At 42.4% G+C, this 27,041-nt stretch overlaps 1 protein-coding gene across 2 annotated transcripts in view; it reads left to right on the forward strand.

Annotated features, from left to right (window-relative positions):
- Window positions 1-27,041, forward strand: part of MRTFB (myocardin related transcription factor B) — a 224,856-nt gene that overhangs the window by 112,065 nt on the left and 85,750 nt on the right. Inside the window, exon 1 of one of the 2 annotated variants that reach the window (XM_038763519.1) lies at window positions 14,473-14,861. The exons of the other annotated variant lie outside the window; for it this stretch is intronic. Coding sequence (XP_038619447.1) covers window positions 14,741-14,861 — 121 coding nt within the window. The 5' untranslated portion in view covers window positions 14,473-14,740. Of the gene's footprint in view, window positions 1-14,472; window positions 14,862-27,041 lie in introns of those variants that run through there. 2 annotated transcript variants of the gene reach the window in all.

Raw genomic sequence — 27,041 nt, forward strand, 5'->3', positions numbered from 1 at the left:
TGTGAAGAGATTAAGATAGTAGACATAACGGGTGAGAGTTTTGTTTTAAGGCCCTTGATGTATACAATAAATACTACACAAAACATTTGGGAATTTTGAAGTGATAAGGGAAGAATTTGTTTTCTCCAAGAAGGATTTTTATTCCATGTCACAATTGGATTTTTTTCCAGAAATTCCGTGTAGTAAGCAAATTCCCAGTTGGAAATTAATGCATCATTAGCTTATTACTTAAATTAGGCAACTTCTTCTCTATTAGACAGTAATCCTGTAGCTTGTTATTGGTAGAATGGCCCTGAATATTTTGAATTTGGACTCTTTGTAAAATAGTACCATCCAGGCTCAAGGCTCCCAACTCCTAGGCCAGGCCAGGTTCGAGGGGGAGAACAATGCGGGAGGGGTAGCTGAAGCCACAAACATCTATTTTCTCCTTCTCTCCTCACCGAGTCCCAAACACCCACAAATGCACACATAGACACACCTCCAGAAAAGCACATAGGTTCAAGCACGCTTAAGCCGGGAACATATTCATGGGAACACATAAACACGGGGAACTAAAACACACAGAAAATACACGGACCCAAGAATAACCACATGCACACACATAAGCTTAAGGACACAAACACAGTGACAGAAGCTTACAGAGGAATAGGGAATATATGCTGATAGCACATAGAAAAACAGCCTGGGACCCTTAAGGGAACACGTCCTGTATATACACCTGTATATATGTATATATGTTTGTACATATTTATTACTCTATTTATTTTACTTGTACATATCTATTCTATTTATTTTATTTTGTTAGTATGTTTGGTTTTGTTCTCTGTCTCCCCCTTCTAGACTGTGAGCCCACTGTTGGGTAGGGACTGTCTCTATATGTTGCCAATTTGTACTTCCCAAGCGCTTAGTACAGTGCTCTGCACATAGTAAGCACTCAGTAAATACGATTGATGATGATGATGATGACGTCCGTACACACAATAACACAAACACACACATACACAACAGTGTTCTTAGGTGTGCCAGAGTAGGAGTTTGGCAGCAGGAACACGGGAAAAATAAGGAGAGGGAGGGATGATGGAAAATTAGACTCAGAAGTTCTTTCATTGTGTGTTTTCACTACTGGCTTTTAGAATTAAGGAATCAGGGGATGTTCTTCCAACAGTGCACATAATAATGGTGGTGTTTGTTAAGTGCTTGCTATGTGCCAAGCACGGTTCTAAGCACTGGAGTAGATGCAAGACAATCAGGTTGTCCTACGTGGGGCTCACAGTCTTAATCCTCATTTTACAGATGAGGTAACTGAGGCACAGAGAAGTTAAGTGACTTGCTCAAAGTCACACAGCTGACATGGCAGAGCTGGGATTAGAACCCACGTCCTCTGCCTCCCAAGCCCGTGCTCTTTCCACTGAGCCATGCTGCTTCTCATAACATCTAACTTAATAAATTAATGGCATTTGAGCGCTGGTTTAATGCAGCATTCTGTACTGAGTGCTTGGGGGGGAGTACAATAGAATTACTCGACACCTCCCTGCACTTGAGGAGCTGGTTATGGGCGATAGATATATCTGCATGGGAGGCAATGCGATGTTGGAGAAAATGGTTGTGTCACACTTGTGTCTGTAGCATCAGTCAAGGAGTTTGTATTATAATGTCATTGCCTAACATGGTGTTCATCTAGAAGGTAACCCCTGCGTTATTGGAGAACAGAGGGTAAATTAAATTGTAATGATTTAATAGTGGTATTTGTTAATCATGAGGACAGATGCAAGAAGTACATATACCTGTATATATGTATATATGTTTGTACATATTTATGACTCTATTTATTCATTTTATTCGTACCTATCTATTCTATTTATTTTATTTTGTTAGTATGTTTGGTTTTGTTCTCTGTCTCCCCCTTTTAGACTGTGAGCCCACTGTTGGGTAGGGACTGTCTCTATATGCTGCCAACTTGTACTTCCCAAGAGCTTAGTACAGTGCTCTGCACACAGTAAGCGCTCAATAAATACGATTGATTGATTGATTGATTGCTGTGAGGAGGGGAAGGAGGTAGGGCGGGGGGATGGGGAGGGGGAGAGGAAGGAAGGGGCTCAGTCTGGGAAGGCCTCTTGGAGGAGGTGAGCTCTCAGTAGGGCTAGCTACTGAGATACTAATAATACTAGTTATAATGCTAATTACTGAGATACTAATAATACTACCAAAAATAATAATTCTGGTATTTGTTAAGCACTTACTGTGTGCCAGGCACCATAGTAAGCACTGGGGTAGGTACAAGCTAGTCGGTTTGGACACAGTCCATGTCCCACATGGGGCTCAAAGTCTCAATCCCCATTTTACAGATGAGGCAACTGAGGTCCAGAAAACTTAAGTGACTTGTCCAAGTCCCTCAGCAAACATGTGGCAGAGCTGAGATTAGAAACCACAGCCCTCTAACGCCCAGGCCCATGCTGTATCTACTAGGCCTTACTGCTTCCCATATAGTTTGTATTTGACTTGCTTCTTTTACCAGTTTAGCAAAATTTAATGTGGTATAATTTCAGAAATAGTGGTTAAATCCACCATCTATCATTCCAAGATGATATCAAACATTGCCTCCACCTCATTGTACAATTTTTAAAGGAGAAAAACCTGGGACCTAAATTAGCATTCTCCCCATGGAGCTAATTGTAGGCAGGGGACGTGGCTACCAACTCTGTACTCTCCCAAGCACTTAGTACAGTGCTCTGCACACAGTAAGTGCTCAATAAATACGATTGATTGAGCAAATCAACCTAGCTCAATCCTCCAGTGGATGACCTGATGGGAAATGATTTCAAGACATTAATGGCCTGGGAGTCGTTCTTCAAGGTTATAATGCAGTTCTCTCCCTTAGGTATTGTCCAAGGATCTGCTTGGGAGAATCTTATATGTTTAGAGATGATGCTGGATTTAATCTAACAGTTGGATCTGGTTTAAGTTGTGAGCAAAAGTGATGAAACCCCCTCAAGGAAACAGAGGCAACCATTTCTCAGAACTTAATTTTCAAATCTTCCAATGTTCCTCTTTCAAAGCGGCTCTACTGTGAGCGGTCTAAAGAAAAATAAGAGCACTGTAACAGCAGAATGTTAAATTAAGGCCTAAAAATACTCCAATAACTCACTAACTGGTGTTCATCAGTTAGGTTTGGGGGGTGGGGGGGGAGTCTCAGTTAAGGCCTAAAAATACTCCAATAACTCACTAACTGGTGTTCATCAATTAAGTTTGGGGGGGAGTCTCTTGGATCAGAGATTTAAGTTGAGTGCGACGCAGAGGGGGATATGAAATTGGAGCCAGGCTCTCCGGAGAGCGAAGCAACAGTGCAGAAAGGGGCAGTATTTACACGCGTATAATGTGGGAGGGATTTTCAGGCATACTGTTCCGATAAATAATTGTCCAAAGCGTAATTTTTGAACCAAAGGACTGTGTGTGTTAGTGTGCATGCGCGTAAACACACACAGACACACACATCCTTGCCTGAGTGAAAATGGTCTGGTGGGGTCCATAGACGTTCCCACAAGCCCGGTTTCCCTCTAGGAAGGGTGGAGAATTGGGCTCATTATACTGTAAAACCTGCAGTGGTTTAAAACTCTGTGCCTTTCTCCATATTACACACAGGACACCTGAGATGGTGTTGCTTTTCAAGTCTTTTATTTCTCACAAATATAATGTATCCCCTATGTTATTTTTTTATCTTTTGACGATCTTCCTGGTGAAGAAAAATCCCCGCACAAGCTATTTGCGTTCTATTCCCATGGTATCCTATTACTTTAAATGCTATTTTAAGGGTATGTCATCATCCCAGGCAGAATTACTTTTAAATGGAGCGGCTTGACATTTGGAATTAGAATGGTTTAAAATCAAATCCACAATAGAAACATGAAGAGATATCAATTGTGAAGTAAATATATAAATATGTGCTTTGTTGAATTCATTTCAGTTAACCTCTTCAACTCATGTATGGCTTCAGGTTACTTCTCGACTTGGGAAAAATTTCAGTTGCATAAGAGTACCATTTTCGAGTCATATCACAAGTTTAGCTTTGCAATTAAATAATGTGTGATGGGGTGGGGGGCGTTTTCTGGGGAAGCATATCTTACTAGGAAATAATGATAATAATAATAATGGCATTTAATAAGCGCTTACTGTGCAAAGCACTGTTCTAAGTGCTGGGGAAGTTCCAAGGTGATCAGGTTGTCCCACGTGGGGCTCACAGTCTTCATCCCCATTTTACAGAAGAGGGAACTGAGGCCCAGAGAAGTTAAGTGACTTGCCCAAAGTCACACAGCTGACAAGTGGTGGAGCTGGGATTTGAACCCATGACCCCTGACTCCAAAGCCCGGCCTCTTTCCGTTTGGCCCTTGCAGTCAGGAGATCCAGGCTCTAGTTCTGGCTCTACCAAGGTCATCTGGCAAGTCATCTAACTTTTGTACCTTAGTTTCCTCATTTGTAAAATGAAGGTAAAAATGCCAGTTCTCCTTCCATCTTCAACTTTGTGTGACAGGGACCGTGCTTACCCCAGCGCTCAGCACAAGTCTCAGTACAGAGTGAGGACTTAAATCAGTTAATGGTATTTATTGAGTAGTTACTCTGTGCAGAGCACTGTACTAAGCGGTTGAGAGAGAACAGTTCAGTTGGAAAACATAAATGCCATCGTTATTATTATTATCATGTAAATTTCGATTAAGGATTGCACTGAAAATAGCAATACTGACAGCTTTTATAGAGTCAAGTATAAATTAGGTAGCTATTTGGATATTATTAAAATGTCCACAACCTTAAAGTTTGACTCAAGGAAATTCAAAATTGAAATGACCTTCAAACTTCGCTCAAGTATAATATTGAATTGATACAGCATTTTATTAGGGGTGACCGTTTTAAAGCTAAAACCTTTTTCATGAAATAGGTTACAGGTGCCATTTTATACTTGTGTTCCTAAACTTAAGTCAAGCACAAAACTGAAAACTAACTGTGTTATGACTATTTTAGACCTAAGGAGAACAGTTCAGTTGGAAAACATAAATGCCATCGTTATTATTATTATGATGTAAATTTCAATTAAGGATTACACTGAAAATAGCAATACTGACAGCTTTTATAGAGTCATGTATAAATTAGGTAGCTATTTGGATATTATTAAAATGTCCACAACCTTGAAGTTTGACTCAAGGAAATTCAAAATTGAAATGACCTTAAAACTTCACTCAAGTATAATATTGAATTGATATAGCATTTTATTAGGGGTGACCGTTTTAAAGCTAAAACCTTTTTCATGAAATAGGTTACAGGTGCCATTTTATACTTGTGTTCCTAAAATTAAGTCAAGCACAAAACTGAAAACTAACTGTGTTATGACTATTTTAGACCTAAGAGCCTTGATATAGAACAGTTCAAAGAAAAATCACTTTTATTACCCTAGGATTTTCGACTTACTCTATCAACTTGGGCAAGTCTCAGTTACCTCATTGGTAAAGTGGGGATTAAGACTGAGAGCCTCATGTGGGACATGGACTGTATCCAACCTTATTGGCTTGTATCAACCTCAATGCTTAGAATAGTGCCCTGCACATAATAAGTGCTGAATAAATATCATAAAAACATAACAACAGGAAAAAAACTCCATATCCCTTTAAGGTATGCTGATAAACGCAATTTTACAGAGCAGTTATCTCCTTGATTAATTGGATATTCAGAATTGTTGCTGAATTTGATTTTCAGGGTTAGTGATTTTTAATGGCAAATCTTGTGCTTTCACTATTGTAAATCCTTCCAAATTGGAGAGTATTTGAGTGTTAAAGTTACAATACAGTGTCATCCCTAGTGAAATATACTAGTGTTAACTGGTAATAAATCCTGTTTTTTAACTCCTTCAAAGAAAACTCATGCTAGAATGTGTACATAAGGTTGGAAAATTTAATCAGTTTAGCCTTCACTATTGACATGAAGTTATAGTTATGTTTGTTTACATTTCAACTTTGGCAAACACTTAGTTGGTAATTTCTTTTTCCTTTTAACGTATTGCTTTGTAATTGTAATCTTCTGAACATTTTATTTAAAGCAGCAGGAGACATATTTTTCTGCAATTAAATCCATACGCTTCTATTTGTTAGTGAGAGATCAAAGTAAGAATTATGGAATAATAGCTTTGAAGCAGTAAATTAAAGTAACATTTGGTCTTCATGGAAAGCAAGAGGCAATTATGTAATTCCTTTTTATTTTTTAATGGGATTTGTTACGTGTTTACTACGTGCCGGCCACTGTACTAAGCAATGGGATAGACTCAAGATAATCAGGTTATCATCAATTGTATTTATTGAGCGCTTACTATGTGCAGAGCAAATAGTCCAGTCCCACATGGGGGCTCATAGTTTTAATCCCCATTTTAAAGATGAGGCAGTTGAGGACAAAGAAGTTAAAGGACTTGCCCAGGGTCACAAAGCAGACAAGTGGCAGATCCAGGATTGGAACCCAAATCCTCTGACTTTCAGGCCTGTGCTCTTTCCACTAGGCCACACTACTTTGCAAATAATAGTAGAAGTGTTTAAGTGTTTGCTATGTGTCAAGCACTGTACTAAGGGCTGGAGTAGATACAAGATAATCAGGTCTGGGTGGGTGGGGGGGTCACAGCGTAAGTATGAGGGAAAACAGATATTAAAAAGATACTGAATTTCCATTTTGAATTCCCATTTTGCCGATGAGGGGAACTGAGGCACAGAGAAATTAATTGACTTGCCCAAGGTCACCCAGCAGTGGTGGGGCTGGGATTAGAATCCAGGCCTTCGCTCTTTTCACTAGGGCATGCTGCTGCTACAGAAATAAACCATAGGATCTCCATAGCATGTCAAACCAAACTGATATTGTATTAAAAGTTGCCATTGTTTTATACAATTGAAGAAGCTTGTCTACTTTTTAAAAATGAGCTTGTGCCACGCCTCTCATTAGCCCTAGGAACTTGATGCTGTCTTAAATGAATATTTATCCTCTGTTCATCTGCCAGGTGTGGATTTCTTCCACCCGTGAGCAGGTATTTAGATTGATAAAGTGAATTCACTGGGGAGGTTACAAGGTGATCAGGTTTTCCCACGGGGGGCTCACAGTCTTAATCCCCATTTTACAGATGAGGTAACTGAGGCACAGAGAAGTTAAGTGACTTGTCCAAAGTCACACAGCTGAAAGTTGGCGGAGCCTCATCTGTAAAATGGGAATTGAGACCTTGAGTCCCACGTGGGACAACCTGATTACCTTGTATCTACCCCAGTGCTTAGAATAGTGCTTGGCACAGCGCATAACAAATGCCATCATCATTATTATTATTATTATTACAATATTACAATAAACAGGCATATTCCCTGCCCACAACTAGCGTACAGTCTAGAGTGGGAGACAGACATTACTATAAATAAACTACAGATATGTATTTAAGTTCTTTGGGGCCGGGAGGGAGGAAGAGCAAAGGGAGCTACTCAGGATGACACAGAAGGGAGTGGGAGAAGAGGAAAGGGAGGTTTAGTCAGGGAAGGCTTCTTGGAGGAAATGTGCCCTCAATAAGTCTTTGAAGGGGGGAGAGTAATTGTCAGATTTGATGAGGGAGGGCATGGATGAGGGGTCAACAGTGAGATAGATGAGATTGAGGTACAGGGAGAAGGTTAGCGCCCGAGGAGTGAAATCTGTGGGCTGGGTTGTAGTAGGAGAGTAGTGAGGTGAGGTATGAGGGGGTAAGGTGATGGAGTGATTTAAAGCCAATGGTGAGGAGTTTTTGTTTGATGTGGAGGTGGTTGGGCAACCATTGGAGTTTTTTGAGGAGTGGGGAAACATGGGCAGGGATTGTCTCTCTCTATGGCTGAATTGTACTTTCCAATGCTCTGCACACAGTAAGCGCTCAGTAAATACAATTGAATGAATGAATGAACTGAACATTTCTGTAGAAAAGTGACCTGGGCAGCAGAGTGAAGTATGGACTGGAATGGGGAGAAACAGGAGGCCGGAAGGCCAGCAAGGAGGCTGAAACGGTAATCCAGGTGGGATAGGATAAGTGTTTGTATTAATGTGGCAGCAGTTTGGAGGAGAAGAAAGCGATGTGGAGGTGGAGCTGACAGATTTTAGTGATGGATTGAATATGTGGGTTGAATGAGAAAGAAGAGTCAAGGATGCCACCAAGGCTATGGACTTGAGAGACAGGAAGGATGGTGCAGCTGTCTGCAGTGATGGGAAAGGCAGGGTAAGGACAGGGTTCAAGTGGGAAAGAGATGAGTGCAGAATAGCACATTAGAAAAATGATCTAGGAGCAAAGCGGATATTGTATGGAAAGGGGAAGCTGAGCCATGGAGCCCATAAGGAGGCCCTTACAGTAGCAATCCAGTGAGAAGTAGCGTGGCTTAGTGGAAAGAGCACAGGCTTAGGAGTTAGAGGTCATGGGTTCTAATCCCGGCTCCTCCACTTGTCAGCAGTATAACTTGGGGCAAGCCACTTAACTTCTCTGTGCCTCAGTTACCTCAACTGTAAAATGGGGATTAAAACCGTGAGCTCCACGTGGGATAACCTGATGACCTTGTATCTCCCCCAGCGTTTAGAATAGTGTTATTATTATTATATTATTATACTAATAATAGTATTATTGTTATTAATACAATAATTGTTATTAATACAATACTCAACCCAACAAGAGCCTTGACCCATTTGGTGGGTGGAGAGAAAGGGACAAATCCTGGAAACATTGTGGAGGAAAAACCAGCAGGATTACACGATGTCCCTCCAAAGTAATCTCCTTATGTACAGGGAATGTTTCTCCAACTCCATTGTATTGTCCTCCCCTGAGTGCATACTGTGTGCAGTGCACTGTATTAAGCGCTTAGTACTTGCCAATGATTGATTGACAGGACAGACCGGTTATGAGGGATGAAAGAGAGGGAAGTGTCATGGACAGTGCCAAGGTTGCAGGCTTCACGGGTGGGGAAGGTGGTGGTGTTGACAAATGTAATGAGAAAAAGGTGAAGGAGAGGATTTGGGAGGGAATATGAGGAGTTCAGTTTGAACATATTAAGTTCAAGGTCCCAGCTAGACCTACAGGTGAAGATGTCTTAGAGGCAGGAGGAAATGCAAAATTGCAGGGAAGCTGAAAGGAGAGATCAAACTAAAATGATCAAATGTATACACTGTCTGGAGCTGAAACTAGAACTCACTTGAGCATTAGGTTATTCCGGATAGAGATCATCCATTTAATTTGAGGTGGCCCTAGAGAGTGGGCTCAATTTCCAATCATTTGATTCTCATAGACAGCCTTTTTCTTACTATGCTGTGGCATTATCTTCCTAAGTAGTCTAGAAGGAATTCAAGCGCTTTGTAAATTTCTTTAGGAACTAAGAAAAACTAGTAGCATTTTTAATAAAATCGTATCTTGAAATACCCAAATATTTGCAAATTCTACACATTCCCTTATTTGGCAAGGGAACTGTTACTTAAAAACAACTTCATTTCATAAATAGTAAAGTGAGTTTTCAAATATTGCCTTTAAATGATAATGGTAACAAAAATCCTTCATATTTTCTTCAGCCCAGCTACAAAATTAGATGGGAAAAAGACTAGCAATTGTCTTCCTTTTATTCCCTTAGTAAATGATTTATTTTAGTAGGAGGAAGTAGTAGGGATGGTTCTGAATTAGAGGAAGAATGAGTTTTCTATATCTTAAGCACTTCCCTTTCCCCAGAAATGCATTCCAGAGGTCTATCAGCTGACCTCCTCATTTCAGTTTACGATACCTTAAGACCCACATTCCACTTTTGTTTATATTTGACCCACTTCATTTTTCACTCCCTACCACTTTGCCTTTTCTAGGCCTCCATCCCATTCTAGTCATCCCTGGACAAAAAAAAAAAATAAAGTCCTGTAAGTCTGGGGTAAGCAAATACGAACATATCTTAAATGTAGCACTAGACAGTGGATGATTGGCGAGAACCAAACTACTGTGCTCGCTTTGGATCCTTTCATCTGAAATCTTGTCTTAGAAACTTCATAAATTATATTAATTGTCTGCATTAATCTCATCTAGTACCTTTTCTTATCTGGAGAAGCAGCATGGGACAGAGCACAGAGCTAGGTTCTAATCCCGGCCCTACCACTTGCCTGCTGTGTGTCCCTGGGCATGACAGTGAACTTCTCTGTGCCTCAGTTTTCTCATCTGTAAAATGGGGATTCAGTGTCTGGTCTCCCTCCTACACAGACTGTGAGCCTCATGTGGGACAGGAACTACCTCCAACCTGACAATCTTGTATCTACCCCAGGGCTTGGTACAGTGCTTGGCATATGGTAAGGGCTTAACAAACGACACAGTTGTTATTATTACTTAACTATTTTTCTAAAACCAATAGTAATTCGGTAACATTTAAATATTGTTTATCAAATTTGAATTTAGTCTTCAGAAAATTAATCTTTACATTTTCCCTTGCCTTATTAGTGGCAAAATTTGTTGAATCAGAATTTCTTCCGAGTAGCTGAGAGGCATGTTAACTATTTTGAGGCAGAAGGGTGCAATAGAGTGTGGTGCAATGGTGAATCGAAGTCCAAAAGTATAATTTGGGAGGGGCCCAAGACCCTCTTTTCCCTCCTTTGTTGGGGAGGGAGAGAAGTAATGTGTGTTTGGGGGAACAAGACTAACAGAGAAGAGGACAGAGAAGAGGGGCCTGATTAATACCTTTCCCCAATCTGCTCCGCCTACCCTCCCTCTGTATAAGCAACACAAGTGAATTCCAATCAACATCAGTGCAGTAGCTAATTCCCGAACCTGGGAATGGATTTAAATGTATCTCAAATGAGTCATCAACTGGTACATGTATGTACAGCTTGGATTCTTCAGTCACGTACTGCGCAGTTCTGCCAAAGCCCAGAGCAGCCCTCTTCCCGGTGCTGCTTGCTGGCAAATTCTAACACTTGGAGGAAATTTGCAGTTTACGTGACTCGTAATTGGAGGAAAAAATAGTGTAGGTACAGAATTCCCAACAAGCCTGGAGAAATCATCACGGTGTAGGTGTTGACAGCGCACCAGTCTATCGTACCCACACTACCCCCTTATTTCCCCCTCCTTGGTGACTGGACTTTTTATCCAGTTATTCACTAAAGTGTTTCTCTATATTAATGTCTGTCTCCCCCTCTAGACTGTAAGCTCATTGTGGGCAGGGAACATTTCTACCAAATCTGCTGTGTTGCACTCTCTCCCAAGTGAGATTTTACCAGGACTTTGAAGATGGGAAGTGTGGTGGTCTGTCAGATACAAAAGGAAGAAGGAGGACATGAGCGAGGGATAGGCAGTGAGACAGGCGAGATCAAGGTACGGTGAGAAAGCTGACATTAGAGGAAGCAAAGGGTTGCAGTAGGACTTCAGGGAGGTTAGCAATTCCTGTTCATCACTGACAGAATCCACAATGCATTCTAATAAATAATAACAGTATTAGGCTTCATGATTTTGGTCTATTTTTAAAAGTCTATTTTTACAAATAGCTTTGTTCCTATTATTAGGTTCATTTTATTTTAGACAAGTGCTCAGCTGCTAATGTTTTTCTCAGGTTTTCTCTTATTGTCCAAGAAGTCATCAGTATTATATTCTGGTCAATCTGTCATTTTGTCAGGGTGTGTTTACTCTGCCAAGTTTTTGTATAGGTCCCTTGAGCTGTGTTTGTTTGTATTCTGATTCCCTGGAAGCCTTTCTTTGGCAGTCCCTAGTCTCTAAGCCATAGAGTTTTTCTCACGCTTAATAAATATCTGCACTTGGAGTGGTGGGAAAACTGACTTGATCTATGGGGCAGGTCATTTTACGAAACCATGCTTTTTCGCAATAAATATGAGAGTCAGATTTATTGTAGTAGAAGAGATTATGACCTTTCATATTTAAGAAAAGTGTCATTAAAGACAGTATTTTTGACAAAGGATATGATGTGTTTTAGCAATTAGTGTATAACAAGGGTGAATTATTTCGAAACAATTCTTTAGAATAGTGTTTTGTTGTTTTCGAAGACTACTAGAGACATTTTTCAGTCATTGTCCTGTTTGTGCTAGCATTTCTGCATTTAAAGTAACCCCAAACAAATGCTACCTCTGATGTAGTACATTTAGATCCATGCAAGCTATTGTTTTCTCTCATATCAAAGCCAAATGCAATACAAACTTGTGTATTAAAAAAAATGTCCTTATTTCACCAAAGGTAGTTATTAAATGTAAAATAGTACAAGTTGACAACATAGAGAGACGGTCCCTACCCAACAGCGGGCTCACAGTTTAGAAGGGGGAGACAGACAACAAAACATAGTAACAAAATAAAATAAAATACACGAAGAGACACTAAAGAGGATACAGAGAAGAGCAATAAATATATTTAAGGCATCATGCAAATCCTTGCAGGCCCACAAACTCAAGACCTGAAAGAAATGTGTAGACCAAATGGAGCCCATTCACTCTGAAAAAAGTATGTTTTAAAAAACAAAAGTTTGACTCACACATTGGTAGTGCATTGACTTCTGGAGTGCGCTCACAGTTATATTGTCACTAAACATTAGTCATTCTGGGAAAAGCTAGTAATAAAATTGGTAATCTGGGATGACTTGGTGCTGCATTTTTTTAAGCATAGCTTAGTGAAAAAACTGGAAATCAGGAGATCTGGATCCATCAAGTCCCAATTTTCCCACGACTTAATATCTTGGCCTCAGTTTCCTCACCTGTAAAATGAGAATAAAATAGATTGTGAAGCCCTTGTGGGACAGAGACCGTGTCTAATCCTATAACCATGTCATCCACCACTGCCCTTAAAAGTGCTTAAATACATGCTACAATTACCGTGGTCTTTGAGATCATTTAAACAGTAAATCTAATTTAGTACAGTGCTCTATTGATTGATTAATTGATTGTAGTACTTTCTCGAGGGACAGAGACCCACCAGATCCATGGTTCTCAAGAGTAACGTCTCATGGCCAATCTCAGTGCCCCTGCCCTATCTAATGAGGTTAGATTTTCCTCGTGACTCACTATACTTGGGACATGGTAGGGGTACCCAAGAATAATAACATCCCACTAACACCACCCCCCGACCAAATTAACTTGGAATCCCAGCTAGCCTAAGGGTCTTTTTCTTAATCTCCTCTGATATCTTTTAGGCTTTAGCTCATGGGGATGTGTTTACTTCCCTGATTGAGCTAAATTCCTCATGGGAGTAAAAGAGGATTCCGGTAGAGAAAACTCTCAAAAAAAAGAATGGAAAACAAAATAAGAGGAAAATGCATTAATAAGCAAGATTTTTTTCTCACTTGAATTTTCAGAGAGAATTCAGTGAGGTACATGCCCAAATAATTCAAAATATTTGTACAAACTAGAAATAGAAAAGTTTTTCTTTGAGAGAATAATCAATTTTTTGTTCTAAGTCTCTTCTAACAGACATAAAGGTTTTTATTATTGAACACCGGGCTTTATCCTACAACTTTTGTAGCCATTTTCATTAACTACAGATTAAATCAATATTTTTGCAGCTGCTTCTACACTGTAGTTAACACTACAGTCGTGAAGCTGCTTGTAAAATGATCACTTTAAAAGTAAATATGGCTTTGATAACTAGCAAGTGATTCTGTAATCGTTTGTATGTTTTTGCCATCCTTTGGTCTTGTTTTAGTGGGGAAAGAGTGTGTAGAGCTGAGTATGTTTGGTACCTAGTAAATTGAAACCACTTCTTTCTGCCTGTCTGGGACGGCCCAAAACCCATATGACTTTCCTAAAATCATGTTGCTAACTGACGTACGGGGTGTATCCAATTTTTTCAGATGTGGATCAGCTTATGACATTTAAAATTTGGACACACTCCATCCGTAACAGGTTCCGGGTTACGCATGTGTGCAAATTGTAGCTTAGGAAAATTATGGATGAGAAATCATTTGGCCGACTAGCGGCAAAAGGAGAGAGCTCTGCTGCCTTTGCTATGCAGTGCCAAAGGCGAGGTGGGGGGAATCTGCAATTGCTTTTCACAGTTGCGGAAAAATTTGAGCTGGGCTCTGCAATAGCTGCAGTCATTCACCTGGCTGTGTGATGCTGAGGGGGGAAAATAAAAAATCTAGTTGAAAGCATAATTGAATGTGGAGCTAGATTTGCTCGAATGGTTGGCCTTTTTCGAGAGAAGACCGGGATTTTTGCGATGCCTGCGGACAAGCTATTTGTGTAGCGGTGGAACTTAATGAGTAATGAATGGACCTGTCTGGCTGCCGGAAAGCATTTCCACAGCCCGTGGCACTGGTGAGAGAGAGAGAGAGAGACAGAGACCCTCAGCTAGGGTTTGCAAAGGCTTCTCTAGCAACTGCCGAGTGTATCTGGAAGTGCCCGTCTCCGGGTTTGTCAGCTGATCCTGACCATCAAGCTGCGTCTTGCAACCTAAAGTGGAGAAGGCAGCGTAGAATGGCTGAGGAGTAGGGGCCGTCTGGAAAAAGGGGTGGGATTTGGGGAGTCCTGCCTTGCAAGCTCAGCTTTCCCAGTCGGGGCGAGAGATCCGGGCTCCGACTCGATTCTGCAGGTCAAAACTGGGAACCAGAGGGTAATGGGTGCTCTCCAATGCTTCAAGCCCTAATTACTCAATTATCAGTGGTTTTTGGAGGAGGAAGCGGGGACCAGAGCCTTCAGAAGCGCAGCTTTACTGCTGGGTGGCAAATTGGTCTTTTCTCCCGTGCTGGATGTTGCCATTCTCAAGGAGCCTCTCATCATGATCGATAGCTCCAAGAAGCAGCAACAGGGCTTCCCAGAAATCTTACCTACTGGGGATTTTGAGCCACTGAAAGAAAAGGAATGCCTTGAGGGGAACAACCAGAAAAGTCTTAAGGAAGGTCAGTCTGTTTTTGACAAGGGGCAACGTTGCAAACAGTTTCTCTGGATCAAGGCTGCATGTGTCTGTTTAAAATGCCGTCTGGTAATAATTTTCTTTTCGAGTCTGTCTTCCCTTTCCCGTGGTCTTTTAAGGGCAGAATCAGGATGATCTTTATTCCTGTTTAATTAGTAATGAATGACAAATCTGGGATTTAGGCAGTTAAAGAAAAAGCCGCTAGACTTACTGTAAAGATTTGCGAAACCTATGTTCGGTTCAATGTATTGCTTAAATCATTGGTTCATTTTAAGTTCTTACTTAAGGTCTCCAATGATTTGCTAACTGCCTATAAAACAAAGGGGAAAAAAGCAAGAGATTTTTGCTAGAAGGGAGAGTGCTTGTGTTTTTCCCCACTCCCAAAATCGAACCTATTATCCCGTGTTAGCTCTGCAAACAGAAGAATAATGGTATTGAGTTCTTTCTCATGTCATGGCTTTTAAAATACTCGTAGTAAAAGAGGCTAAAATTCCTTTCTTGTTGGTGTTTTTTTTTAACTCAGCATTCTTTAATCCATATTGTACACGGCACAGTTATCGCATGATGAAAAAATTAGAGGGAGGGATGCTATCAGTTATAACGCCAGACACTACCGGCTCGTGATCCTAAAGCTTTTGAGGGCTGGCTTCTACCTGATCAATACAAGAAAATGACACGAGGTAACTGGAACCCCTTGGAACAGAATGAATGATGAGGCAGGTGGTGGCCACTTGGAATTACCAGCTGGAGATAGTCAACTTCTCTTTTGGAGAGGGATGTACTCCGCAGTGTAAGAAACCAAGGAACTTGTAAAGAGAATAACAAAATATTACTCAGTTCCAGACATGAAGGTCACCCTCCTAGATCTTCCTCGGTTTGAAAGATCACTTTCCCACTGCCTTTGAAAAAATAACTTTCTTTGAGATATAGGCTGTTTGTTGAGCTTCTGCCATAAAGTCCCCCCCCCACACACTCTTGCTCATCTGAGGCGCTCGGAGACAAGCGAGCTTTTTGGTTTCCTCTTCCAAATTAAGAACTTAACCTCTTTTCAAAATGACATAATGTATTTGAAAAAGTGTGAGTTTTAAGAAAGGTCTTCTGAGAATAATCGATGAACGTTCTTTTTCGTTTCTGTGTGAACTACATCTTTCGCCAACTCGTCAAGAATCTAGGCCCTAGATGAAAACAAGTGGAGTGTGAACAAATAGAGTTATGGCTGAGGCAAAAGTTCCGTCTTTCTCTCCCTAATAAATTATCTTCAGAAATGCAGTTTCAATAGAATTCTCTGGCCGTAGAGCCCTAGTGCATTTACAAACTCCCAGGAGTTCCTCTTTTATTTAAAAGTCACTAATTGGGAAGTTTTGAGGGTTCCATGCAAATCCTTTTTGTTGTTCCTAAAATGAAAGCCAGAGCTCCTTTTGTTGCTATGAGGCATAACAAAAAAAAAAAAAAAACTGCGGGGATGTAGAAACCAAGGGAGAGAGCAGAACTGCTTGAAAGACAGGAAGAGTGGGAGGATAATATGGGAGGAGGAGGAATAGAAGAAAGGGGGAATAGTACAATAGAGTAATAAGCATAACGAAAGAGTTCCAGAAGCAAGTGTTGAAGAACGGGAAACAGAATGGGTGAATAATAAGTAGGAACAGCAAAATACATTTAACTATTGCATAATAGATGGACTCATAAGCTCAATGTAAACACTTACTGAGAAGAAATATGGTACAATTATATTTACTTAAAAACACATTTCTCTTTTGGTTTAATTCTTGTCTTCTCTTTCGCCTCCAGCATTTCAGCCCACCTTGTCGGCATATTCAGCTTACCAATCCACAGTATTGATAGGCTTTCTTCCCCCAGATTTTCATATTTCCATCTCTCATTCTTTTAAATGAATTTCACTTTTAAATTTCAGTGCTTTTATCAATATTTCAGATGCGATCATTTAATTGTGAACTTCCTTGATTTTGCCTTCTCATGATATTTACTGCCTTGTCTTGATAAGCCCAGCTTGCCAGTCTTAGGTACAGTCATGCTGCCTAGGTTGTTTTGATGTTTTAATTTTTTTTCACTATTTACTTGGTAATAATAATAATAATAATAATGGCTTTTATTAAGCGCTTACTATGTGCAAAGCACTGTTCTAAGCGCTCGGGAGTTTACAAGGTGATCGGGTTGTCCCACGTGGGGCTCACAGTCTTAATCCCCATTTTACAGATGAGGGAATTGAGGCACAGAGAAGTGAAGTGACATGCCCAAAGTCACACAGCTGACAAGTGGCGGAGCCGGGATTTGAACCCATGACCTGTGACTCCAAAGCCCGGGCTCTTTCCACTGAGCCACGCTGCTTCCCCAAGAAACACACTGGGCATCAGTCTGTTCATCCACAGTGGCTAGGCATGTGTGTGGTACTGAACTTGCATCTCCCCCATTCTCCCTGTCCTAGATTGCAAGCTTATTGTGGACAGGGAATGCGTCTACCTACTCTGTTACATTGTACTCTCCCAGGCATCTAGTACAGTGCTGTGCACACCATAAGCTCTCTAAAGATATGATTGATAGTCTTGGTTTAGTCCCTTAACTGAAGTCAGTCCATCCTATTTATTGAGCACTTACTGAGTGCAGAGCACCGTACTAAGGCTTGGAAGAGTACAGTATTATAAAGTTGGTAGGCACCCCCCCCCAGCTTACATTCTGGAGGGATGGCAGACATTAATATAAATTAATTAAATTAAGGATTTGTGCATAAGTGCTAAGGGACTGAGGGAGGGATGAATAAAAGGCGCAAATCCTACTGCAAGGGGATGCAGAAGGGAGTGGGAGAAGAGGAAATGAGGGCTTAGTCAGGGAAGGCCTCTTGGAGGAGATCTTTTTAATAAGGCTTTGAAGGTGGGGAGAGTGAAAGTCTGTCGGTTAGGAAGAGGGTTGGAGTTCAAAGGGTCAGTCATCATCATCAATCGTATTTATTGAGCACTTACTGTGTGCAGAACACTGTACTAAGCACTTGGGAAGTACACGTTGGCAACAGATAGAGACGGTCCCTACCCAACAGTGGGCTCACAGTTCTTAGCATAGGAGTCATTACTGATTATGTAATACGCTATTCAACCTCTTCATTTTGTTGGTGATCAGTTAAAAAAAAAAAAAAAGCCAAGTGTTGGCAACAATAATTCAGAAACATGACTTTTCATCTTCTAGACTGTGAGCCCGCTGTTGGGTAGGGATCGTCTCTATATGTTGCCGACTTGTACTTCCCAAGCGCTTAGTACAGTGCTCTGCACACGGTAAGCACTCAATCAGTACGATTGAATGAGCGAACAAATGAATGAATCTGCTTGTCACATCACTAGTTCCGTAGTCCGTGTTTTTCTAAGGTGTATATTTTTCACTGTAAGCCTCATGAGGGTTAAATTCTGTTCTTGTTAAGACTCCCACAGAATGAGACAGGCTGGAAATCATTGCTTGTAGGAGAAGCAGCGTGGCTTGGGTGTCAGAGGCCTTGGGTTCTAATCCCACCTCTGCCGCTTGTCAGCTGTGTGACTTTGGGCAAGTCACTTAACTTCTCTGTGCCTCAGTTCCCTTCTCTGCAAAATGGGGATGAAGCCTGTGAGCCCCACGTGGAACACCGTGATTAACTTGCATTTTCCCCAGCGATTAGAACAGTGTGTGGCTCATAGTAAGCGATTAACAAATGCCATTATTATTATGCCACAGTAGTTGGTATATTTCTGGCTAATTGGGGTATTTTAAACTCTCCCCTTCATTGTTGTTGGCAAGTGGCAGTTTATTGCAATGGAGAATTATTCTGTAAAAAGCAGTTTTAGTAGTGTAGTTGATTTTCAAGAGGCTGTGATACTTTGGAAGAAAAAATCAGTAGAACCTTGTTGAAAATCTGAAGGGAGGAAGTTGCAGTTGTGTTGGCTTCCTGTAAACAATATCCTCATCATCCAATACCGTAGTATATAGAAAGTTTAGTGGCAATACCTATAAAAGTTTCTGAGTTACTAAATAAACACATTAATAAAAGGGAGAGAAGTCATCGTGGGCTTATTACTTGTCTTCCCCAACAACTTTTTTTATTTATCGTCTGCTGGAGAGTATCCTCCAGTTAGACTCAGAATGGGTTGCATTCAGTCTCATTCTGCACTATACAGTTGAAGGAGAATGAGGGAAATTTGTTGAAACATCTGAAGAACCACGAGTGATAAAAAGATGGCTCAAGCAGGGATTATTTGGCCAAAAAAAAGGCTACGGTGTGATTCAGATATTTGTGGATGAAGGGTTCTTGAACTGAGCTGGCTTGGACAGCTGTTCTCCATATCTACTGCAAAACAGAGCAAGAGGAAATTGATTCAGGCTACAACAAGAGGGATTTAAATTGGATATAAAGAACTTCCTGACAGTGAAGAGTGTTGAAAACAACAGCAGGCATTGGAAGTGGCAGGGACCCATGCAGCTGTAACGGATGCATGCCTATACGTAGTACAAAAAGGACTCTTACGAGTCCCACTCACAAGCGGATCACCGCCCCGACCGTCATCTATGAAATCGAAAGACAACTACCTACACGCAGGACTCAGTGTACTGCCTGTCTCCTGAGAGGATTGAAAAGTTTTGACTGACACTGGGTTTCCCCCTTAAACCCATGGGTAATTATCAAACACAGCAGAAGGGGCCAGAGAGGTGTTGAAAGAAGACATCAAACACAAAAAGATAAGCTGGGGCCAGAGAATCTGGAGGGTAATTTTGTTTGCTGGATAATTTAGTTAACTTCTGTTGATTCTGTGAAATGGGTTACCAAGAGAGGCTTTGGAAGCTCCTTCCGTGAAATGACTGTTACCATTTGTCTCGGATATCTCTAGACCGCAAGCTCCTGGTGGGCAGGGAATATCACTGTTAATTGTTGTGGTGTATTCTCTCAAGTGCTTAGTACAGAGCTCTGCACACAGTAAGTGCTCAATAAATACGATTGAATGAATGAATGAATGATTTATATGCAGTCCCTACCTTAGAGGAGCAGGGATGATTGAGATCGGAGCTTCCCAGGCTTTAGACTGTGAGCCCACTGTTGGGTAGGGACTGTCTCTATATGTTGCCAATTTGTACTTCCCAAGCGTTTAGTACAGTGCTCTGCACATAGTAAGCGCTCAATAAATACGATTGATTGATTGATTGATTCTAGCTGGAGACACACCCAAGCAGGATGAGAGGGTGTAAGGCCCGCACTCCCAAACCCACCCAAGAGACCCAGTGGAATGAGCTGAAGAGGAACATGTTCACACGTGCACATCAGCCTGAAATGAATGCTGGCAGGAGGGCAAGACTTGGGGGTCACTTGCTGGTCTGGTCCAGGACAATAATTGGACACCACAGTTCTAGGCCATGTCATCGTGATAGCGAAATGGGGAAAAAATGCAGGAAATGTTAACCAGATCTTTCAGGGTAGCTCAGTGTGTTTATGAATGAGTTTGTACCTGCACAATGGGATAAATTGGCTCTTTCTGCCAAAATATATATAAAATGCAGGTGGCCTGCAAATTCAGATGTTATCACTGAAATCCTGTCATTCATGCTGATTTGGCTGAAAAGATTACGGCACAACTCACAACCCATTCTACAGTGTCTCCCTTTAAACTATTTTTGTCATACTGATGCATTTCTCCCCCTTGTAGACTATGAGCCCACTGTTGGGTAGGGACTGTCTCTGTATGTTGCCAACTTGTACTTCCCAAGCGTTTAGTACAGTGCTCTGCACACAGTAAGCGCTCAATAAATACAATTGATTGATTGATTTCTGACGCAGTAATCACTGCTATTTTCAAATCGGCCTGTTGGTATCGTGATTAGTTCCATGACAGATTTCAATTGGTGATGAAGTGCATTGGGTTGAGCATCCCACATTATTAAATAGGTGGAATGATCCTTCGTTCTCAGGACACCACCACTGGCAAGTGAGATTACATCTGTGGGCGTGAGTGTTGCTGAGAGAGCCTTTCTTGCACACTTGCACCCATGAAAATCCTGTAGTATTCCTTTACTGGTGTCTCATCATTTGGGATGAGCACTGCTCTTACCCCAGTAGTTAGGAGAGAAAGGGGATACTGCCAGCAGGATATTTCTCGGAGTTGTTTTTGCAGTAGTGATGATGGTTTGGACTCTGCCGTCTACACTCAGTAACCCAATTTATTATTATTATTTTGCAGAATGGTACACAAGGTTGGCAGGGAGATTGGGTGCAGACTGTGGCCACAGAACAAAACACCTCACTGACCTCAAAAGCAGCAGACATCACTGTGCCCTCAACCATTTCATAAGCTATTGTTTAGTATCATTTTCAGAGTGGCTTAGTAAGAGGTCGGGGAGTCTCTTCCACTTCCTTGGAAAAGGCAGGAGGAGAGCAAGGCGAGGAATGAAACAAGTGAAAAGCAGCAGTAAAGGATCAAATATACAATTCTTCTCTGTATAACTAGACAGATCAGAGCCAGAAAACAGCAGGCGCATCAGAGCAAGACATACAGGTAAGGGCAGTTGTTTCAGGGGTTAGCACAGTAGCATCAGGTGGCTATTTCTATCTCTGGACGGATTTGGAAGGCTTAATAATAATGATAATAACAATTGTGGTGTAAGTGCTTATTGTGTGCAAAGCTCTGCGTTAAGCGTTCACCAAGCCAGACTCAATCGAAGCAGGGGGGAGAACAGGTACTGAATCCCTATTTTTCAGAGAAGTTGAGTGATTTGCCCAAGGTTATGCAGCAGGCAAGAGGAAGAACTAGGATTTGATGCCAGACCCTCTGACTTCCAGGCTCTACCCTTTCCAGGAGGCCTCGATGCTCCTGATCCCTGCAATTCCCCTCCCTCCAGGCCACAAACGAGGAGCGATAACTACCAAACAAGATGCATTCAATGCCCGCTTCTGTGCGCCTTCCATCAACAGGCTGTATAGCCTTACCCCGTGCTGTGAAATTGACTCTACATCTGCCCAACCCTTGTGCTACAAGTGATACCATGGTTTTTGGCTGATGATTTTTCCCATTTTTACCAAGTGCCCTGATCAGAAGAAATTAGATGTGGAAGTGACACTTGTAAATGCTGGAGAAGTGGGATAGAAAACATTATTGTTGATATTATTATTATCATTTTTGATAATTTATGGGTTTTGTTAAATATTAACTATGTGCCAAGCACTGTACTAAGCACTGGGATAGATTCAAGATAATCAGGTCCTACATGAGAAGCAGCATGGCTCAGTGGAAAGAGCACGGGCTTTGGAGTCAGAAGTCATGGGTTCAAATCCCGGCTCCGCCAGTGGTCAGCTGTGTGACTTTGGGCAAGTCACTTAACTTCTCTGTGCCTCAGTTCCCTCATCTGTAAAATGGGGATTAAGACTGTGAGCCCCCCCGTGGAACAACCTGATCACCTTGTAGCCTCCCCAGCACTTAGAACGGTGCTCTGCACATAGTAAGCGCTTAATAAATGCCATCATCGTCATCATCATGGGGATCAAGGTCTAGGAGGGAGAACAGCTATCGAATCCCTGTTTCGCAGACGAACAAACTGAGGCACAGAGAGATGAAGTAACTTGCCCAAGGTCACAAAGGTAGACAAGTGGCAGGGCCGGAATTGGAACCCAAACTGAGGCACAGAGAGATGAAGTAACTTGCCCAAGGTCACAAAGGTAGACAAGTGGTAGAGCCGGAATTGGAACCCAGGTCCTCTGTGTCCGTGGTCCATGCTCTTTTCATTAGATCATAGTGCCTCCCCTTAAAGCAAACACTAGCCATGAAGCAGGAGCAGAGGAACATGTTTCTCCAGAAACGCCATTCTCTGGGTCAGGCCAGTGAAAGAACGTGTCGGCCAAGATTCAGCTTGTACATTATCATAGGAAGAATCATTACCTACCTACAAGGTGTTGACAATTAGAAGGGATTCCCTAATGAAGGTGTCCGTGGCAAGCGCTTAGTACAGTGCTCTGCACACCGTAAGCGCTCAATAAATGCGATCGATGATGATGGTGGTGGTCCCAAGCGGCAGGCGCTGCAACCCAGGGAGTGGAAAGGCAAAGTTAAAACGAAAGAAATCCACCGGGATGGGTTCGGTTACAGGTACGGGATCAGCTCAGTCGTGCGGGGAATGGGGTGGGCAGAAATTGGTGCAATCTCTCCATTACTTAAAGGTAAACCCCTTTCCTAGTCGTCACATTCCAGGTTGGTCCATTTGCCACCGCAATCTCCAAGCGGCGGGGCTTAGTGGAGAGAGCCTGGGCTTTGGGAGTCAGAGGTCACGGGTTCTAATTCCGGCTCTGCCACTTGTCAGCCGTGTGACTTTGGACAAGTCTTTTAATCAAGCAGTCGTATTTATTGAGCGCTTACTGTGTGCAGAGCACCGTCCTAGGCGCTTGGGAAGTACAAGTTGGCAACATATAGAGACAGTCCCTACCCAACAGTGGGCTCACAGTCTAAAAGGGGGAGACAGAGAACAAAACCAAACATACTAACAAAATGAAATTAATAGAATATATGTACAGGTAAAATGAATAAATAAATAGAGTAATAAATATGTACAAACATATCATCATCATCAATCGTATTTATTGAGCGCTTACTATGTGCAGAGCACTGTACTAAGCGCTTGGGAAGTACAAATTGGCAACATATATACATATATGCAGGTGCTGTGGGGAAGGGAAGGAGGTAAGATGGGGGGATGGAGAGGGGGAGAGGAAGGAGGGGGAAGGAGGAGGAGGAGAAGTCTTTTAACTTCTCTGGGCCTCAGTTACCTCATCTGTAAAATGGGAACTAAGACTGTGAACCCCATGTGGGACAACCTGGTCACCTTGTATATATCCCAGTGCTTAGAACAGTGCTTGGCACATAGTAAGCGCTTAACAAATCCCATCATAATTATCAGACTGCTGCTATAGCACATTTTTGAGACTTCTTCACAATGCTTTTACACTGTTCTCCTGCCGTCCATGCTTGCATATGCTCATTTCAGTGCTCCGTAGAAGGACTGTTTAGGTATCCTGCTAGTGTCCTTTCTCCTCAAGTATTCCCAGCAAAACCGTGATTGCCTCCATGTGTAGAAACTAACCTCAGTATTGGTGATCATATCTTGCCTTTTGATGCCGAGTGTAACTCGGAGGGGGTGCAGATGAACTTGTTCGACAAACTGGATATGCCTTGGGATGAGTCCAGATCTCAGACATAGAAAATCAGAGGTGATTCGCCAAACACTGCGTCCCATTGGGTAGTCAACCTATTTGATTCCGTTGTCTACTTCTTTGTCTACTTGTGCATCATTGGTAAAGGCGCTGCTTGGATCACGAAGTGATTGGTAGAATTAAGCTGTCTGTCACCGATCAAAGCCTTTGCTTGTGCCATGAAGGACCAAGATGTATCCTAGTTGCTAATGTCACAGAGGTCCATTTCCACCCATTCCAAAGAGGAAGGAAGATGTGGAGAGCGGAAAGGCTGCACTAGAAGGGGAGCAATCAGCATAACTTTGTTGATGAAGTCTGCAGCTCCCTGGAGCATGGATTCTCGCTGATTGCCAAATAATCTGACGCATGAGGATAACTTCTACTCCTCGCTCTGCCACTTGCCTGCTGTGTGACCAAGGGCAAGTCACTTCACTTCGCTGGGCCCCTGCTACCTCATCTGTAAAATGAGGCTTAATCAATCATTCAATCGTATTTATTGAGCGCTTTCTGTGTGCAGAGCACTGTACTAAGCGCTTGGGAAGTACAAGTTGGCAACATATAGAGACAGTCCCTACCCAACAGTGGGCTCACAGTCTGGAAGAGTGGGTGGGACATGGACCGAGTCCAGCTGACTAGCTTGCATCTACCCTAAGCGATTAGTACAGTGCTCTGCACACAGTAAGTGCTCAATGAATATGATTGAATTAATGAATCTTCCCCAGCGCTTAGTACAGTGCCTGTATGAATGAATGAATGACACATATTAAGTGTGTAATAAATACCATTAAAAAAAACCCTCTTTTGCCCACTGGCTTCCCCTACTGCCAAGCTTGGTTCTCAACCCAGCTATTTCTGTTGTCCATCCAAGTTCCCCTGTGAAGGGTTCCTTTTCAGTCTGTAAATATTGTCATCCTAACATCAGTGTGTATTGAGTGTCCATTGCATGCAGTGCTGTACTCTTGCCCGCCTACTTGCCCAATGCAGACTGCCCCCATTGAGAATAGAGCCAAGACAGTGTGAATGTTGCTAGACAAACCACTAGCACTGTAATCAATTCCTTTGCGCAGGTTCCCAAGTCCGTAGTTTCAAGACCAAGACTCATCTGTTGTTTCTGATGGGAGACTCCATAATCATCGTCGTCATTGTGGGCAGTGCATTGTACAGAGTGCTTGGGACCCTGCATTAAAAGTAATGTGTGCATCAGAAGCAGTGTCGCCTAATGGAAAGTGCTCAGGCCTGGCATGGAGCCCGAGGACCTGGGCTCTAATTCCAGCTCTGCTACTTGCCTGCTGTGTGTGTGTCTTCTCCGTGTGGCTTCTCCATGTAAAATGAGGATTCAATCCTCCAACTTAAATTTAGTACAATGTTTTGCATACAGTAAGCGCTCAAATACCTTTGATGATGACTGAACTTCATGTGGGACAGGGACTGTGTCCAACCTGATTATCTTGTATTTCCCCCAGGGCTTATTAGTACAATGCTTGGCACATAGTAAGTGCTTAAGTACCATTTTTAAAAATGTAGAAGACAGTCCCTAGGGAGGGGCTTACAATCAAATAAGAGGAGATAGGAGCAGGAGGTAAGATAATCTGGCCAAAACTTCCATGCCTTTTTCCTTTGACATCCCTCCTTAGGCTCTATGCGCATCACACTGTCAAAACAAAACTTAAGCACTCCAGTTAACACAAGGCAAAGTTACTTGATCTCTCTTTTGCTGTCCTACATAAAACCTGCCGGTCTCACCTCCGCAACATCGCCGAGATCCGCCCTTTCCTCTCCATCCAAACCGCTACCCTGCTGATTCAATCTCTCATCCTATCCCGACTGGATTACTGCATCAGCCTCCTCTCTGATCTCCCATCCTCCTGTCTCTTCCCACTTCAGTCTATACTTCACGCTGTTGCCCGGATCATCTTTGTGCAGAAACGCTCTGGGCATGTTACTCCCCTCCTCAAAAATCTCCAGTGGCTACCAGTCAACCTATGCATCAGGCAAAAACTCGTCACTCTTGTCTTCAAGGCTGTCCATCACCTCGCCCCCTCCTACCTCACCTCCCTTCTTTCCTTCTACAACCCAGCCCACACCCTCCGCTCCTCTGCCGCTAACCTCCTCTCTGTGCCTCGTTCTCACCTGTCCCGCCATCGACCCCCGGCCCACATCCTCCCCCTGGCCTGGAATGCCCTCCCTCCGCCCATCTGCCAAGCTAGCTCTCTTCCTCCCTTCAAAGCCCTACTGAGAGCTCACCTCCTCCAGGAGGCCTTCCCAAGCTGAGCCCCCTCCTTCCTCTCCCCCTCCCCATCCCCCCCGCCCTACCTCCTTCCCCTCCCCACAGCACCTGTATATATGTTTATACAGATTTATTACTCTATTTTACTTGTACATATTTACTATTCTATTTTATTTTGTTAACGATGTGCATCTTGCTTTACTTCTATTTATTCTGATGACACCTGTTCACATGTTTTGTTGTCTGTCTCCCCCTTCTAGACTGTGAGCCCGTTGTTGGGTAGGGACCGTTTCTATAGGTTGCCAACTTGCACTTCCCAAGCGCTTAGTACAGTGCTCTGCACACAATAAGTGCTCAATAAATGCGATTGAATGAATAAATAAATAAAAAGAATTTACTTGAAAGACAGTGATCCCTCTGCCACCTGCCCTTTAAAGGGCACAGCGCTCATCTTGGAGGGCAATACAGGGAATAAGAAATGAAAGGCATTTAAATAAAGGGAAGGAAAAATGGGGGAAGACAGAATGTCACCAACGTCTCCCAGAAAACTTAAACCCTCTCCCAAAAAGCAACCCGTGGATCAGGAGAGGGAAGAAACCCAGCTGGGCTGTGCTTATAGTACCTGTGTAGAGTTGTCGTTCAGTTTGAAGATAATGCTTCTAAATCGCACGCTCCACCTTTCCCTTGTGTGGGCCCAGGAAAGCCTACTCTCTGTCCTCCAGGAAGAAAAAGTGCAACCAATC

This window comes from Tachyglossus aculeatus, chromosome 21 (genome assembly GCF_015852505.1).
Source record: "Tachyglossus aculeatus isolate mTacAcu1 chromosome 21, mTacAcu1.pri, whole genome shotgun sequence".
NCBI classification, from domain to species: Eukaryota; Metazoa; Chordata; class Mammalia; order Monotremata; family Tachyglossidae; genus Tachyglossus; species Tachyglossus aculeatus.